At 31.4% G+C, this 14,400-nt stretch overlaps 1 protein-coding gene across 4 annotated transcripts in view; it reads left to right on the top strand.

Moving 5' to 3' along the window:
* The first annotated feature begins 270 nt into the window (after positions 1–270).
* The window catches only part of LOC108737702 (protein split ends), a 96,749-nt gene continuing 82,619 nt past the window's right edge, over positions 271–14,400 (top strand). For 3 of the 4 annotated variants that reach the window (XM_025975488.1, XM_025975486.1, XM_025975484.1), the window contains exon 1: positions 271–616. In XM_025975488.1, the coding sequence (XP_025831273.1) occupies positions 534–616 (83 nt within the window). In that variant the 5' untranslated portion in view covers positions 271–533. The remainder of the gene's footprint in view (positions 617–14,400) is intronic. The other variant, XM_025975487.1, reaches the window with a different exon arrangement.

Genomic DNA, 14,400 nt, shown 5'->3' with positions numbered 1-14,400 from the left:
TCATCAACAATACTTACGAAAAGCGCAAACCCCGTAAAAAACATAGGTGAATGTTTTCAGGTTGGTTAATACTCATTTACGGTCGACCGAAAAGTCCACTAAAAAGGGATGAAATATAAAGGAAAGCAACACTATTTTACACGAAACTGTCTATATTAAGCTCAGCTATACGTCGCGCGTTTTCTCTTTCTATTACACACAAACATGGATCGAAACCGAGACCGTAAGTTGTAGCTTACCTAAAGGCGGAGCAACGTCGCATTCGAATACCGAAGCCCAGTATGTAGTGTGGAGCGAAAACAAGCAAGGGAAGTAGCTTGCACAGTGAAGTAGTGCTAAAAAATTGTGTGTGCCAATGTGAAAATAACAAAATAAGTGTATTAAATTAAGTGCGCGATTGCGAGTGCAAATGTGCAGTGAAAAATCAACGAATTGGTGTTAGTTATGGAAAGCAATCCCAGGAAGCATCATGTGAAATAGTGTGTGTTGTGTGCGCCCAAAAACAATTTTCTCAATGAGGTGTTTAGGGCAAAATGGTCAGAGAGACTAGACACCTTTGGGTCGGAAATTTGCCCGAGAATATACGAGAAGATAGGATACGAGAACACTTCAAACGGTAATAGTTAATTCCTTTTGTAGTTTACTCAGTGCCTAATTTGGAAGTGTTTTATTTCATTTTTCTTGTTCAGTGAGTGAATTTCGTGTTTACCACACATTACAACTTGGATTTATTTTCGTTCCTTTTCATTATCAAGGATTAGAGCTAGGCCTCGCCGGGTTGTACTTATTCTGATATGCCAAGTTGCCGTGAGTCGTTCCCCATTTTAGTAGTTTTTTAGTTTTTCATAATTTTTCGAATATTCATGCACCTAAATTTTTATTTTTGTAACGTAGATCATGATGACACGCAGTCATATGTATATGTAGGTACCTACTCTACGTCACAGTTCTAATCTACGTATACTATTAATGATTGGAAAGAATTAAATTAAATTAATATCTATCGAACGAAGAGAAAAAGTACATATTTATAAATTCACATTAAGTAGTAAATTGAAATTGAGATTAAGAATATCTTTCCCTTGATTTTTGTTCGTTGGGCATGGAATTAACTTTTATAAACCGTAAAAAATACCTATATAAAATTTTGTTTTTGATTTTTGGGGAATAAATTCGAAAGAGGTATAGTAAAGTTAATTTTAATTTACAAATAAATTGCTTATTTTAGGTACAAACATATTTTGCAGTTAATGAAATAATGTGTACATTTGTTATTCGTCAACCTACCTTGGTACGTAGGTACCCGTCAGGACTGAAAATATAACAAAATACTTAATAAAAAATTCATTTTTTCTACCAATGCTCGTCCTTTGACATATAAAATTGGTATTTTATGTTGGACATAGCTAATTAGTGATTGTTTTTTTTTTTCTTCATTGCAACAATAGCAGGTGAAATAAAATTTTGTATGCAGGGCCAGGTAAGAAAATGCAGCTATTATACGTAGGTACCTTTACATGCTTAGTCTAAACGGTGAAACAACTATAAAATTAGGTATCTCTAGTTTATATCTGCTTAGTCAGAAAGCTTAAGTACTTACCATATCAATTGTAGGTATATATACCGATGATAGGTATATTGTAATAAATAAACAACAATTAGGTAAAATTGTAGGGAGTGGATTGCTTAATGAGGTGGTCCAACTACCTATTTTGTTAATGATAACCAGGAAGGATTTTTAAATTCGTTGTACGGTTAGCTAAGTAGGTATTTCTAACAGTATTTTGCATTAGCATTTTCTCTAAAGTGTACTTCTACTTCCACATCAATAACGCAGAAATAAGATACACAGTAGGCAACTATCTCTTCATAGGTAAACACATCAGATAAGTAACTAACTATACTTCATCAATACACTGATACATAGATATACAAAATTTAAAATAGAATTTGTATAAGGGTAGTAGTAGTTATTGACGCAACTTTTTTTACACATACTTATCTAGGAATTACAAACAATGTCGTACCTCTTAATTATCTACCCATAAGGTAGGTGGGTGAATTTTGATAATAAATTTATTTTTCTTAAAAGGAAACACAAATGGTAGTTATAAGTAAATACGTGCTAATTGAATAATAATTGTGTCAGATTGTATTATAAACTCTTCCGGGTATCTACCTACCGACTAATTTTATCCAATGTAGTCAGTAATTTATCAAATACCAAACTGAATGTACATCATAAGCGGGTGATACTTTCAGTAACCATGTAGAAACTTTTATTTCCATTGTAAGTATCTCCTCATTTTAGAATTAAATGAACGAAAGATACACATGAAAATTTTCGTTTTCTTTTTGAATAATGATCAAAATTTGTATTTCAATTACTTACCTTCAACGTGTTTTGCAAAATCAAGATCAATTAATAACTACTTTTCTTGAGCTTCCAGCTAAAAATAAACAGAACTTATTCAATTAAACTGATGCTGTTTGGGGTCTAAAGGCCATCGTGTGTTGCGAGTTGCTTCAGAGATCTTTCCATCTCTTATATCCACATCGGAGATGGAAGAACCTCTGAAGATGTTTGCTTCTCGTACTACCGAAACGTTAGGAAGCAACTCTAAGACGCGATAGCCTTTAGACTTGAATCAGAACAGCAGCAGTTCATCTACTGACCGCGAAAGTCTTTACGAATTTGTTATACAATTAAATTAATGATATAAAATTAATAAAATCCAGTGGCTTTTAAATTTAGCTATCTACATTAGGGTGATTCAAATTTTCTTATTTTTTGCTGTTTTTTTCTTTCAAACAGGTGTAATAACTGTAAGTACGTATGAGCAGAACTGTGGTACAGGTAGGTATTTATTGGTGGCTCACTGAACTTTTTAGTGTTCTATAACCGTAGGGACTGCACAACTACACATATTTCATCTGTATCTCGTGAACAAGAAAACTAACACGAACGGGAGTAAGTCCATTGAAAACAGCATAAACTCTATAAAAAAAGTTCTGATGCATTTTTTTGTCAAGATAACACTTCGTTAATTTATTAGCTTTCTTATCCGGATTTGTATGATTAAAAAAAAAAACGATTTTACAACATAAAAAATATAATTTCTGGTTTCCATTAAATTTTTCTTCTGATCCAAAAGTGAGGAAAAAATCTTTTTGGTAGGTATTTTTTTCTTTTCATCTTTTAATAATCTGATAAAAAAATGAGAAATTCGAAAGAATAAAATTTAAATGGCGCTTTAATAGCAGTTGTTACCGTATGGGTTAATTAGTCATTAAAAACGTTAAATATGACCTTGCCGGTGTTAGTCATTGTTTGCATAATAAAAATAATTGTTTCGTTCAATAATAAAAAGCGCTATAGCTCTGTAACAGTATATGTACATGTGCTTGTAATAAAAATCGTTACCGTAATATTGTTCAAAATAAGTCTCAGAAAATAATATTTTTTATTTCATATCTAAAAGGTACTGAAGCACAGGAACATTATTAACTCAAAAAAGAAATATTATTTTACCGTATTTATCTCTAAAATAACTTTTGTTATCGAATAATCTGGTGTAGAGGTAAAATATTTGCTATTTATACTCTGTTGTTTTGTTCAAAAATAGTATGTCCAAGCAAATCTAGTGTGCGATTTTATCGCACAAAAATGCTTGGCACCAAATTACTTACGTAGGATTAATGTTTAGAAAGGTTTCTTAAATATCTGCTTATGTATGCATATGTTAAGCCGAATATGTGTAATTGCCACGTCCATGAAGCTAGCAGAGCAAAGTTGCCAGAACAAAAAAATGGCATAACTATTAATTAAATGCTAATCTAATGCCAATTAAACGCCCCTATAAAAATTACCGCGCTTCTTTGTTTTAAATATCGCGTGTTCTGCTAACTTTAGATAAACAGAGTAGAGCAGAGTATTGCTAGAGAATCAAAAATTAATCTAATCGAATGAAAAATTAAATGCTCCAATAAAAAAATATTGATTTCTGTTTTTAAAAGTATCATATGTTCTGCTAGCTTGTAGTTGTAATAAACAATTAAAAATAAATCTAACCGAAAGAAAATTAATTGATAATTTAATTGTTGTTAAAAAGTCATTGCCTCCCCTCTTTTTTTTTTCAAATATCGCCTTCACTGCTAGCTTCAGAGCAAATCAGAATAGTACAGTTAAAAATAATTCCAATTAGAATTTATTTTAGGCAAATTGACATTGGGCCCGCATTGGGAATTATTCGAATTATACCTAGTAAATTTGTTTTTTGAGTACTCAAAATTTGCCCAAGTACGATTGTTGCTTGCTACGGATATCCAATGAAAAAAAAAATTATTGTGGCATTTAATTAGCATTTAATGCTTCCATTCGGTTTCATTCGAATATATCTATCTTGCATCGCTAATCACTAATCTGCTTTAACTAGCAGAGCAGACGATAATTTAAAAAAAAAAGAAATAATCATTTTTTTATTGGAGCATTTAATTAGCGTTAAATTTTTAAATTCATCTTAATTTAGTTAGTTTTATATTTGTTTAGGAGTACTCTGCTCGGCTAGATTCATCTGAAGCTAGTATAACAGGCGCTATTTGTTAATAAAAGGGNAAAACGATTTTACAACATAAAAAATATAATTTCTGGTTTCCATTAAATTTTTCTTCTGATCCAAAAGTGAGGAAAAAATCTTTTTGGTAGGTATTTTTTTATTTTGTTTGTGTAAAATCGTTCTAAACAGTCGAGATATGTACCTACAACCATGACACAATAGAGTGAACAAAATGAAATACAAATACGGCAAAAAATGATAAAGGAATTCTTTTCATCACTTGTTTACGTAGAATCGAATTGATGTTTTTCTTTTTTGGAATAGGTTGCCACTTACGTATTCATTTATTTAAATAATTTTGTTTCAACAAATGCAATTGACAAACAGAACTCTATGGCCCCGTTCAGTGATATTAGTATTCGTGTAAATTTTTTTGTTCGCGAGATTTAAACTGATAGTCTAATAAAGGAAACGTGCATGGAAAACTAAAAAGTCCAATAAGTCATCAATAAATATCAATATTATGAGTCCCTTTAAACCAGAGTTTTTTACGGATGCATTTACCTCTGCACATGGATTTCGTCCCGTCTTTGATTTACCGATTTCATACAATATGAATTCAGGCAGAACAAAAAAGTTCTGTAATTACCATGAATTCCGTCCCACCAGCGATAAACCATTTTGCAAAAAGATACAGTAGTTGCTAGATATTGCATTTGGTATGTAGCATAAAATGTATTAATAATAATAAACAAGAAAGGTGTTTTGAACGTTTACTGGTACAAAATTTGCGGAAGCTACTGTATTATTTATTTTAACCCGTTTCTCCGGATACCCCCAGTCACCCGTTCTAATAACGACTTGTTATAACTTGATAAGCTAGTAGCCGTCTTATATCTGAAAAATTGCTTCACATTCAGTAACGATTACGTACCTACCCTGCTCATATATTCGAAATTGTCTAATTACAACGCTTTTGTGATAATTAGTGAGAAAGGTAACACTTTAGTGGTTGTGAATTTGTTTACGTTTAAATGCCATAAAAATTTATCCTAAAGAAATATTCGCTAAATGTGCTGCCAAAAAAAGGATTGAAAAGTTTATTTAAAAAAACAAGCTGAAGAGAATGGAGTGTCCTATATATACTTACACTGCAGTCTTCAACGGAAAGCGGGTAGATACATTTGGCAACAACGCATTCCTTTTATATGATGTTTTTGCTACTCATAATTTCTGACCACTTTTGCAATGGGATGGAATTCATGTGTGTTTTTCTGACTGATAGGCCCCGTCCCCGTCGTCGAAACGAAATTCATGTGCAGCCATATTTGCAACTGTTATAGTAATCAAGGTATGTATACTTAGATCTGATAAATTTTTGAAGTACAAATAATATAATAATATACCTATACACTTGTACCTATCCATTGTAGCAATAGGTAATTATTGAACGCTAAGCATTGAAAAGTTAGAATAGTGTGCAAAGTTTTTGTAGTCGAAGGTTAGTGAACTTTCAAACAGGCTGCTTTGTCAGACTGCCTTTGTTACTTATTGCAAAATTGTTTTTAAGAAAACTGGCCTTTTCCTAGCATTGCAACAATGTACAAATTGACATTTACGATTGGTTATACACGGCGTGAAAGAGGGCCAATTTTTCGCCGCGACATCAACTGAATGACGTTTTGCTAATGCCTTGACGACACGAAGTGCATAAATAAATACTAATTATATATCTTTGGGAAAAGTATTATTGCAATATTACAAAATCATTTATATTATGCTTACCATAATAAGACGATATTTATGCCAAAATATCGTTCTTAAAACAACCTTCATTAAATACTGTTGGTAAATATGACAAACTCTTTATAACATTAAACACGATTTATTATAACGTTTTTATTTTAAGGTTTGAGCGACATTATTTACAACTGTTTTTGTATATTTTTATATTTGATCAAATCTAAGTTTTGAACAAGTTTTATCCTATGTTTTTGTATCTTGAAGAAAACAATTGTTATCTTTATTGTTGTTGAAATAATATAGAAATATCTATATCACTTGTTCGTACCAAAAATATTTCATTTTACACACTATAAAATTATTGCTATTAGAGATGATCGGAGTGATTGGTTTGATGCTCACTGTTCATGTTGCAACGTATGGCATTTTATTTTTTAATAAATATTAGGGTCCTGCTGTGTATATATACATGTGTTATGGGGTCTATCTAGGTTTTAATTAATTAAATAAATACACATTCTAGTTATCCTAAATTAATAGTCATTTTTGTAATAGTTGACTTGGCCCCGTCGTGCTTAAGAAAGAAAAATGTGCTTCATGGCGATATTTGTTATCAACAAATAAAATTGGAACAATTATATGTATGATTTATGATAGGTAGGTGCCCTTTTTTTTTCAAATTGGCCTTATCATTCGTCATACATATCTGAGTATCACTAGTGTTTATCATAGAAAAATCTGTTTTTTTTTGTGCATTAAACATAAAGTAATGGCATCTGTTTACGAAAAGAAATCATGGGTACTTCAAATTTGATAATTAAGGTCTCATCTGATAACCTATTAGATATAAATTCGAGAAAAACAAAAAGTAATCCTCGAAATTTCGAGTCGTGCTTTGCGCAATGCATTTCTATGCTGAGCGTACTGAAAAAAAGAACTACATAATGGAATCTCGATAATTTTCGTTAATTTGTATCGAATTTTCTCAATATTTATGATTTTTTCATATTTTTTGAACGTTACTGATAAGGGTACAAACCATAAATGTTAAATACATTTTGTAATTCGCGCTTGAGTAAACTCTGGTTTTTCATCTTGCATGACTGTCAAAAAAAATTTTTAGTTCGCATATAAACATGCTGAAAAAACTACGTACGTATGTAACGAAGTCCCAATATTGCTGACTTGCACATATCAGCTGTCCGTGGAGTAGAGATTTCGTTGACGCCCCTAATTCATAAATTTTAAATTTTCTTATGAGTTCTGTTCACCCTAGCGGTAGTTCTATAGTTCTCGAAGGGATGCGCCGATAGTTCTGCTAACTTCATACCGCACCATTTTATCATAGAAGAAGAGTTTTGATACCTAAGAGGGATAAGAAATAAAGAGTTTTAGATGTTTTTTGCCGAATTTTGCAAAAAAAAAATAAGAGTAATTAAATATTGAGCGACGAGTTCGACGACTTCAAAATATAAAAGTCCCAGGACTTGCAGTAGTTCTGAGTTAAACTACCCCAGGTTGTATATTGTTTACCCCAGAAGTTATATTTCAAGCCTAGAACTCTGGGTGATGACCATTTTTCTACCTAAAACGAAATATTTGGCGAGTTACAAGCCTAAAAATCACTGTCTTTTGGGAATAGTGAGTTTCTACATCAGTTACGGCTAAACTATACCACCGTCTAGCCAACACCCCGCAATTTTGAGTGAGAAAAGCTATAATGCTAGTTCTGGACAGAACTGCAGTAAAAGATTGAATACGTACAGCGATTTTTAGGTTTGTTTCTCGCCAAATATCCTACTTTAGTCCGAAAAATAGTAAGTACCCTAGAGTTGTGTTGTAGAAATATAGCTTTAGCAGTCAAGAATTCGCAATCTGGAGTAATTCTCCTCAGAACTACTTCAGATACTCGCTTTTAAGTTTATATGCGGCTATAACACAAAATCGTGGGTCAGTCCTATTTTTCAATTAGTTTTTAAACAATGGAATCTTCGTGTAAAAATGCAAAAAAAAATTTCGATACAACTCTTCAAGGATTACCCAGTACCCCTATTAAAATTGGTTTGCGGAACTGCAAAAATCATCAGGAACTCTTAGAACTATTTCTTTTCCCACTTAGGTATTGGGAGTCTTTTTCTACGACTAAAAGCACGAAGTTGGCACCTGCAGATTTATTTTTTCTTTATTTTATTATTGAAAATGCAAAACTGTCAGCACACTCACCGAGGACTATACAATTATCCCTAGAGAATACAAAGTCAACAAAAACAACCAAAATAAATAAATTAGGGATGCCAGCTTCCTAGCGATACAGATTTTTTGTTTGTCAGTGTTCCTTTCTAAACCGTTCGTCTAAGAATGAGCCCGTTTCAGTAGTCTTGTAATATCTATACAAAACTCCGTTAGAGGGGGGTGTCCGCTAAGAGAGATTTCACTGTATTCGTAATGTTTCCCGTTGTTAATTTATTTGCAATCTTCATAGTATTTTTAAAACAAAATTTTATATGCAAGTTGATATTATTTGCTGTTTACATTAAACATTGAAAGGATAGGTACATAGAGTTAGCACGTATGTATGCAAATGAAAACGGGTGCATCTGCGCATTGTATTCACTGAAGCGTATGTAACTGAAAGATTCTGCGTTGTTTTGTGTACTTATTTTGCCCTACTTACTTTGTGCGATTTTTCGCCTTTCCCCATACAGTCAGAATGTATGGCTTACATATCTATAGTCACTATCATTTAAAAAGCATCAGTCCAATCATAACATTTTTCCATTAGTGTGGAATTTATTAAAAACATTTTGTGAGACGAGGTTATTGTGTTTGTATTTAAAAATCCATATTCGATTAAAATTTCCTGGCTATGTAATTGAATCATTACGATGATGACATCAATAATCGTCATATGTACCTTGTACCTATAAATTCGTTTATATCTTTATTGTTGTTGAAATAATATAGAAATATCTATATCACTTGTTCGTACCAAAAATATTTCATTTTACACACTATAAAATTATTGCTATTAGAGATGATCGGAGTGATTGGTTTGATGCTCACTGTTCATGTTGCAACGTATGGCATTTTATTTTTTAATAAATATTAGGGTCCTGCTGTGTATATATACATGTGTTATGGGGTCTATCTAGGTTTTAATTAATTAAATAAATACACATTCTAGTTATCCTAAATTAATAGTCATTTTTGTAATAGTTGACTTGGCCCCGTCGTGCTTAAGAAAGAAAAATGTGCTTCATGGCGATATTTGTTATCAACAAATAAAATTGGAACAATTATATGTATGATTTATGATAGGTAGGTGCCCTTTTTTTTTCAAATTGGCCTTATCATTCGTCATACATATCTGAGTATCACTAGTGTTTATCATAGAAAAATCTGTTTTTTTTTGTGCATTAAACATAAAGTAATGGCATCTGTTTACGAAAAGAAATCATGGGTACTTCAAATTTGATAATTAAGGTCTCATCTGATAACCTATTAGATATAAATTCGAGAAAAACAAAAAGTAATCCTCGAAATTTCGAGTCGTGCTTTGCGCAATGCATTTCTATGCTGAGCGTACTGAAAAAAAGAACTACATAATGGAATCTCGATAATTTTCGTTAATTTGTATCGAATTTTCTCAATATTTATGATTTTTTCATATTTTTTGAACGTTACTGATAAGGGTACAAACCATAAATGTTAAATACATTTTGTAATTCGCGCTTGAGTAAACTCTGGTTTTTCATCTTGCATGACTGTCAAAAAAAATTTTTAGTTCGCATATAAACATGCTGAAAAAACTACGTACGTATGTAACGAAGTCCCAATATTGCTGACTTGCACATATCAGCTGTCCGTGGAGTAGAGATTTCGTTGACGCCCCTAATTCATAAATTTTAAATTTTCTTATGAGTTCTGTTCACCCTAGCGGTAGTTCTATAGTTCTCGAAGGGATGCGCCGATAGTTCTGCTAACTTCATACCGCACCATTTTATCATAGAAGAAGAGTTTTGATACCTAAGAGGGATAAGAAATAAAGAGTTTTAGATGTTTTTTGCCGAATTTTGCAAAAAAAAAATAAGAGTAATTAAATATTGAGCGACGAGTTCGACGACTTCAAAATATAAAAGTCCCAGGACTTGCAGTAGTTCTGAGTTAAACTACCCCAGGTTGTATATTGTTTACCCCAGAAGTTATATTTCAAGCCTAGAACTCTGGGTGATGACCATTTTTCTACCTAAAACGAAATATTTGGCGAGTTACAAGCCTAAAAATCACTGTCTTTTGGGAATAGTGAGTTTCTACATCAGTTACGGCTAAACTATACCACCGTCTAGCCAACACCCCGCAATTTTGAGTGAGAAAAGCTATAATGCTAGTTCTGGACAGAACTGCAGTAAAAGATTGAATACGTACAGCGATTTTTAGGTTTGTTTCTCGCCAAATATCCTACTTTAGTCCGAAAAATAGTAAGNCTGATTTTTAATTGATTAACAAGCAATATTACAAAAACTATTTTTTTTTAAGAAATCGTGAATTGAATCACTTTCATCCCTGTACATGGTTTTATACATAGGCACTATCTACATATATCTATGTACTTGTTTTTCCTAAAGGAAACAATAAGAATACTAGACAGCAGTAAGGGTTAAGTCATGAATTGACCTACGTTACGTATGTACATGTAAAATACAAGCCCGTGTCTATTTCTCAATACGCCTTCGCTTAAAATCGTTGGAATTATCCATGTACAACTACCAACTACAACCTTAAACAAAAGTGAAAGTAAAGTGTTCTTAGTAACGATTTTGAACTTTGAAAATTATCACGTGAATCTTTCATTTTATAAAATAACAATTATTATACATACCCTACATACAGTGTACATATATATGTTCCGACCAGTGTAAAAATGCAATTAGTAAATTACAATTAAATAATAACAACCGCATTAAATGGTCAATGTGATGAATGCCGAGGGGAATTACATTTTACTGAGTATAATAATAATTATTGGACTTCGGGCTTTCTGGCCGTTGTGTTTGGAAATATGTATGTGGTTACATTGGCTCAGGAAAAAACCTCGATGAATTATAGTTGAAATACACCATCTTGTTAGTTTTATTTCTTCTACAGCAAATTATTGAGACATTTCCTTGCCTTAAAGTCTTTCTCTTAACTTCTTAATATACTGTGACTACGTACATTAGTATTTTTAAGGTTCTGTTCCTAAAAAAGAACCCTTACAGGATCATTTTGCTGTCCGTCTGAATGACTGTCAAGATCCTTTTTCTCAGAAACACGTGGAGATGATATCAAATAGAAATTAATACCAAGTACAAATTGCTATATCAACGCAATCAAATGATGCTGCTATTAAAGCCGCATATTTTGATATTCCCAAGGGAATCAAAACCTATAGGCTACTTGCCGTTGGCCTAGAATCTTGAAATTTGCCAAGATGCAATTTCTTATAAGTAGCACTAGTAAAAGAAAAAATCCAAAAACTGTAAATTTATAGTTACATCACAAAAAATAATAATTTTTCAATTGTAATTTTGGGGACTGATTGTGAGGGAAAACATATAAAAAAGGTGAAAATCTTTGAGCTTGATTCCCGTGACGGGCGAACTATTAACAAGCTAAAAGTGAAATATTCCATAAGGGGTGCAAAAAGTTTTACTCGTAATAATTCATCTTTGTCTTTACACTTCTTCAAGGCAAAATAGTTGTTAGAGATTTTTACATTGATGATAAACTTAAATGTAAAATAGTAAATAAAACAGGAACAACGGGTAATTTGGATTATTTCATTTTTTATTATTTTTTTTAAAATCAAAAAAGCGAACAATTTAACTACATGTATACCGAAGTTTATGTAAATTTTTACATGTCCTACGGGTAGGTATTTTTTTCTTTTCATCTTTTAATAATCTGATAAAAAAATGAGAAATTCGAAAGAATAAAATTTAAATGGCGCTTTAATAGCAGTTGTTACCGTATGGGTTAATTAGTCATTAAAAACGTTAAATATGACCTTGCCGGTGTTAGTCATTGTTTGCATAATAAAAATAATTGTTTCGTTCAATAATAAAAAGCGCTATAGCTCTGTAACAGTATATGTACATGTGCTTGTAATAAAAATCGTTACCGTAATATTGTTCAAAATAAGTCTCAGAAAATAATATTTTTTATTTCATATCTAAAAGGTACTGAAGCACAGGAACATTATTAACTCAAAAAAGAAATATTATTTTACCGTATTTATCTCTAAAATAACTTTTGTTATCGAATAATCTGGTGTAGAGGTAAAATATTTGCTATTTATACTCTGTTGTTTTGTTCAAAAATAGTATGTCCAAGCAAATCTAGTGTGCGATTTTATCGCACAAAAATGCTTGGCACCAAATTACTTACGTAGGATTAATGTTTAGAAAGGTTTCTTAAATATCTGCTTATGTATGCATATGTTAAGCCGAATATGTGTAATTGCCACGTCCATGAAGCTAGCAGAGCAAAGTTGCCAGAACAAAAAAATGGCATAACTATTAATTAAATGCTAATCTAATGCCAATTAAACGCCCCTATAAAAATTACCGCGCTTCTTTGTTTTAAATATCGCGTGTTCTGCTAACTTTAGATAAACAGAGTAGAGCAGAGTATTGCTAGAGAATCAAAAATTAATCTAATCGAATGAAAAATTAAATGCTCCAATAAAAAAATATTGATTTCTGTTTTTAAAAGTATCATATGTTCTGCTAGCTTGTAGTTGTAATAAACAATTAAAAATAAATCTAACCGAAAGAAAATTAATTGATAATTTAATTGTTGTTAAAAAGTCATTGCCTCCCCTCTTTTTTTTTTCAAATATCGCCTTCACTGCTAGCTTCAGAGCAAATCAGAATAGTACAGTTAAAAATAATTCCAATTAGAATTTATTTTAGGCAAATTGACATTGGGCCCGCATTGGGAATTATTCGAATTATACCTAGTAAATTTGTTTTTTGAGTACTCAAAATTTGCCCAAGTACGATTGTTGCTTGCTACGGATATCCAATGAAAAAAAAAATTATTGTGGCATTTAATTAGCATTTAATGCTTCCATTCGGTTTCATTCGAATATATCTATCTTGCATCGCTAATCACTAATCTGCTTTAACTAGCAGAGCAGACGATAATTTAAAAAAAAAAGAAATAATCATTTTTTTATTGGAGCATTTAATTAGCGTTAAATTTTTAAATTCATCTTAATTTAGTTAGTTTTATATTTGTTTAGGAGTACTCTGCTCGGCTAGATTCATCTGAAGCTAGTATAACAGGCGCTATTTGTTAATAAAAGGGAGCAATATTTTTTTAGGGCTTTTAATTAGTGAATAAAATTATCNTAAAACAGGAACAACGGGTAATTTGGATTATTTCATTTTTTATTATTTTTTTTAAAATCAAAAAAGCGAACAATTTAAAAATACAATAAATGTTCAATAAAGTAAAAATTGATTCCATCAGCTTACCTTTTTGAATGTGAAACGTTATGTTAGTATCATCTGAAATAAAATAGCAGTTGCAGACGATTTGGATTGTGTGTTTAATTAAATAAATCATGTTCTGCTATAAGACAGAATTCTCAAAATTAAGATGCACCTTTTAATTGAAACATTTCCTATTCTCTTCTTAATAACCACTCAATAGGTTAGGATGGGGTTAATGAGTTTTTTTATTTCATTTTTGCTTTATTTTCTTACTTACCTTGGTTTACTTGTTACGGATCTAAACTAAACTAAAGAAAATTTCAGAGGAAGTTGTTTTTCCTCGCTAAGTATGGATATATATATATATATGTACTTATATAAAAGCAATTACTTGATATACCGGATCTTATTTACTGATAAGCCTATTGAGATTTCATTAAAAACTAGTTAAAACGAAGCATTCTGTTTCACTCTTATTACTTCACGTTCGATTCCGATCGAAGGTTAAGTGCAATATTTATTGGGAAACTACGTAGTTTTTATAATAATTTGTATGACAAATATGCGGGTTCTAGTAATAATTTCTATTGTAAAATCGAATGAATGAAAGGCAATTAAAATAA

This window comes from Agrilus planipennis, unplaced genomic scaffold (genome assembly GCF_000699045.2).
Source record: "Agrilus planipennis isolate EAB-ADULT unplaced genomic scaffold, Apla_2.0 scaffold146, whole genome shotgun sequence".
NCBI classification, from domain to species: domain Eukaryota; kingdom Metazoa; phylum Arthropoda; class Insecta; order Coleoptera; family Buprestidae; genus Agrilus; species Agrilus planipennis.
This window is presented reverse-complemented; position numbering and strand designations above follow the sequence as displayed.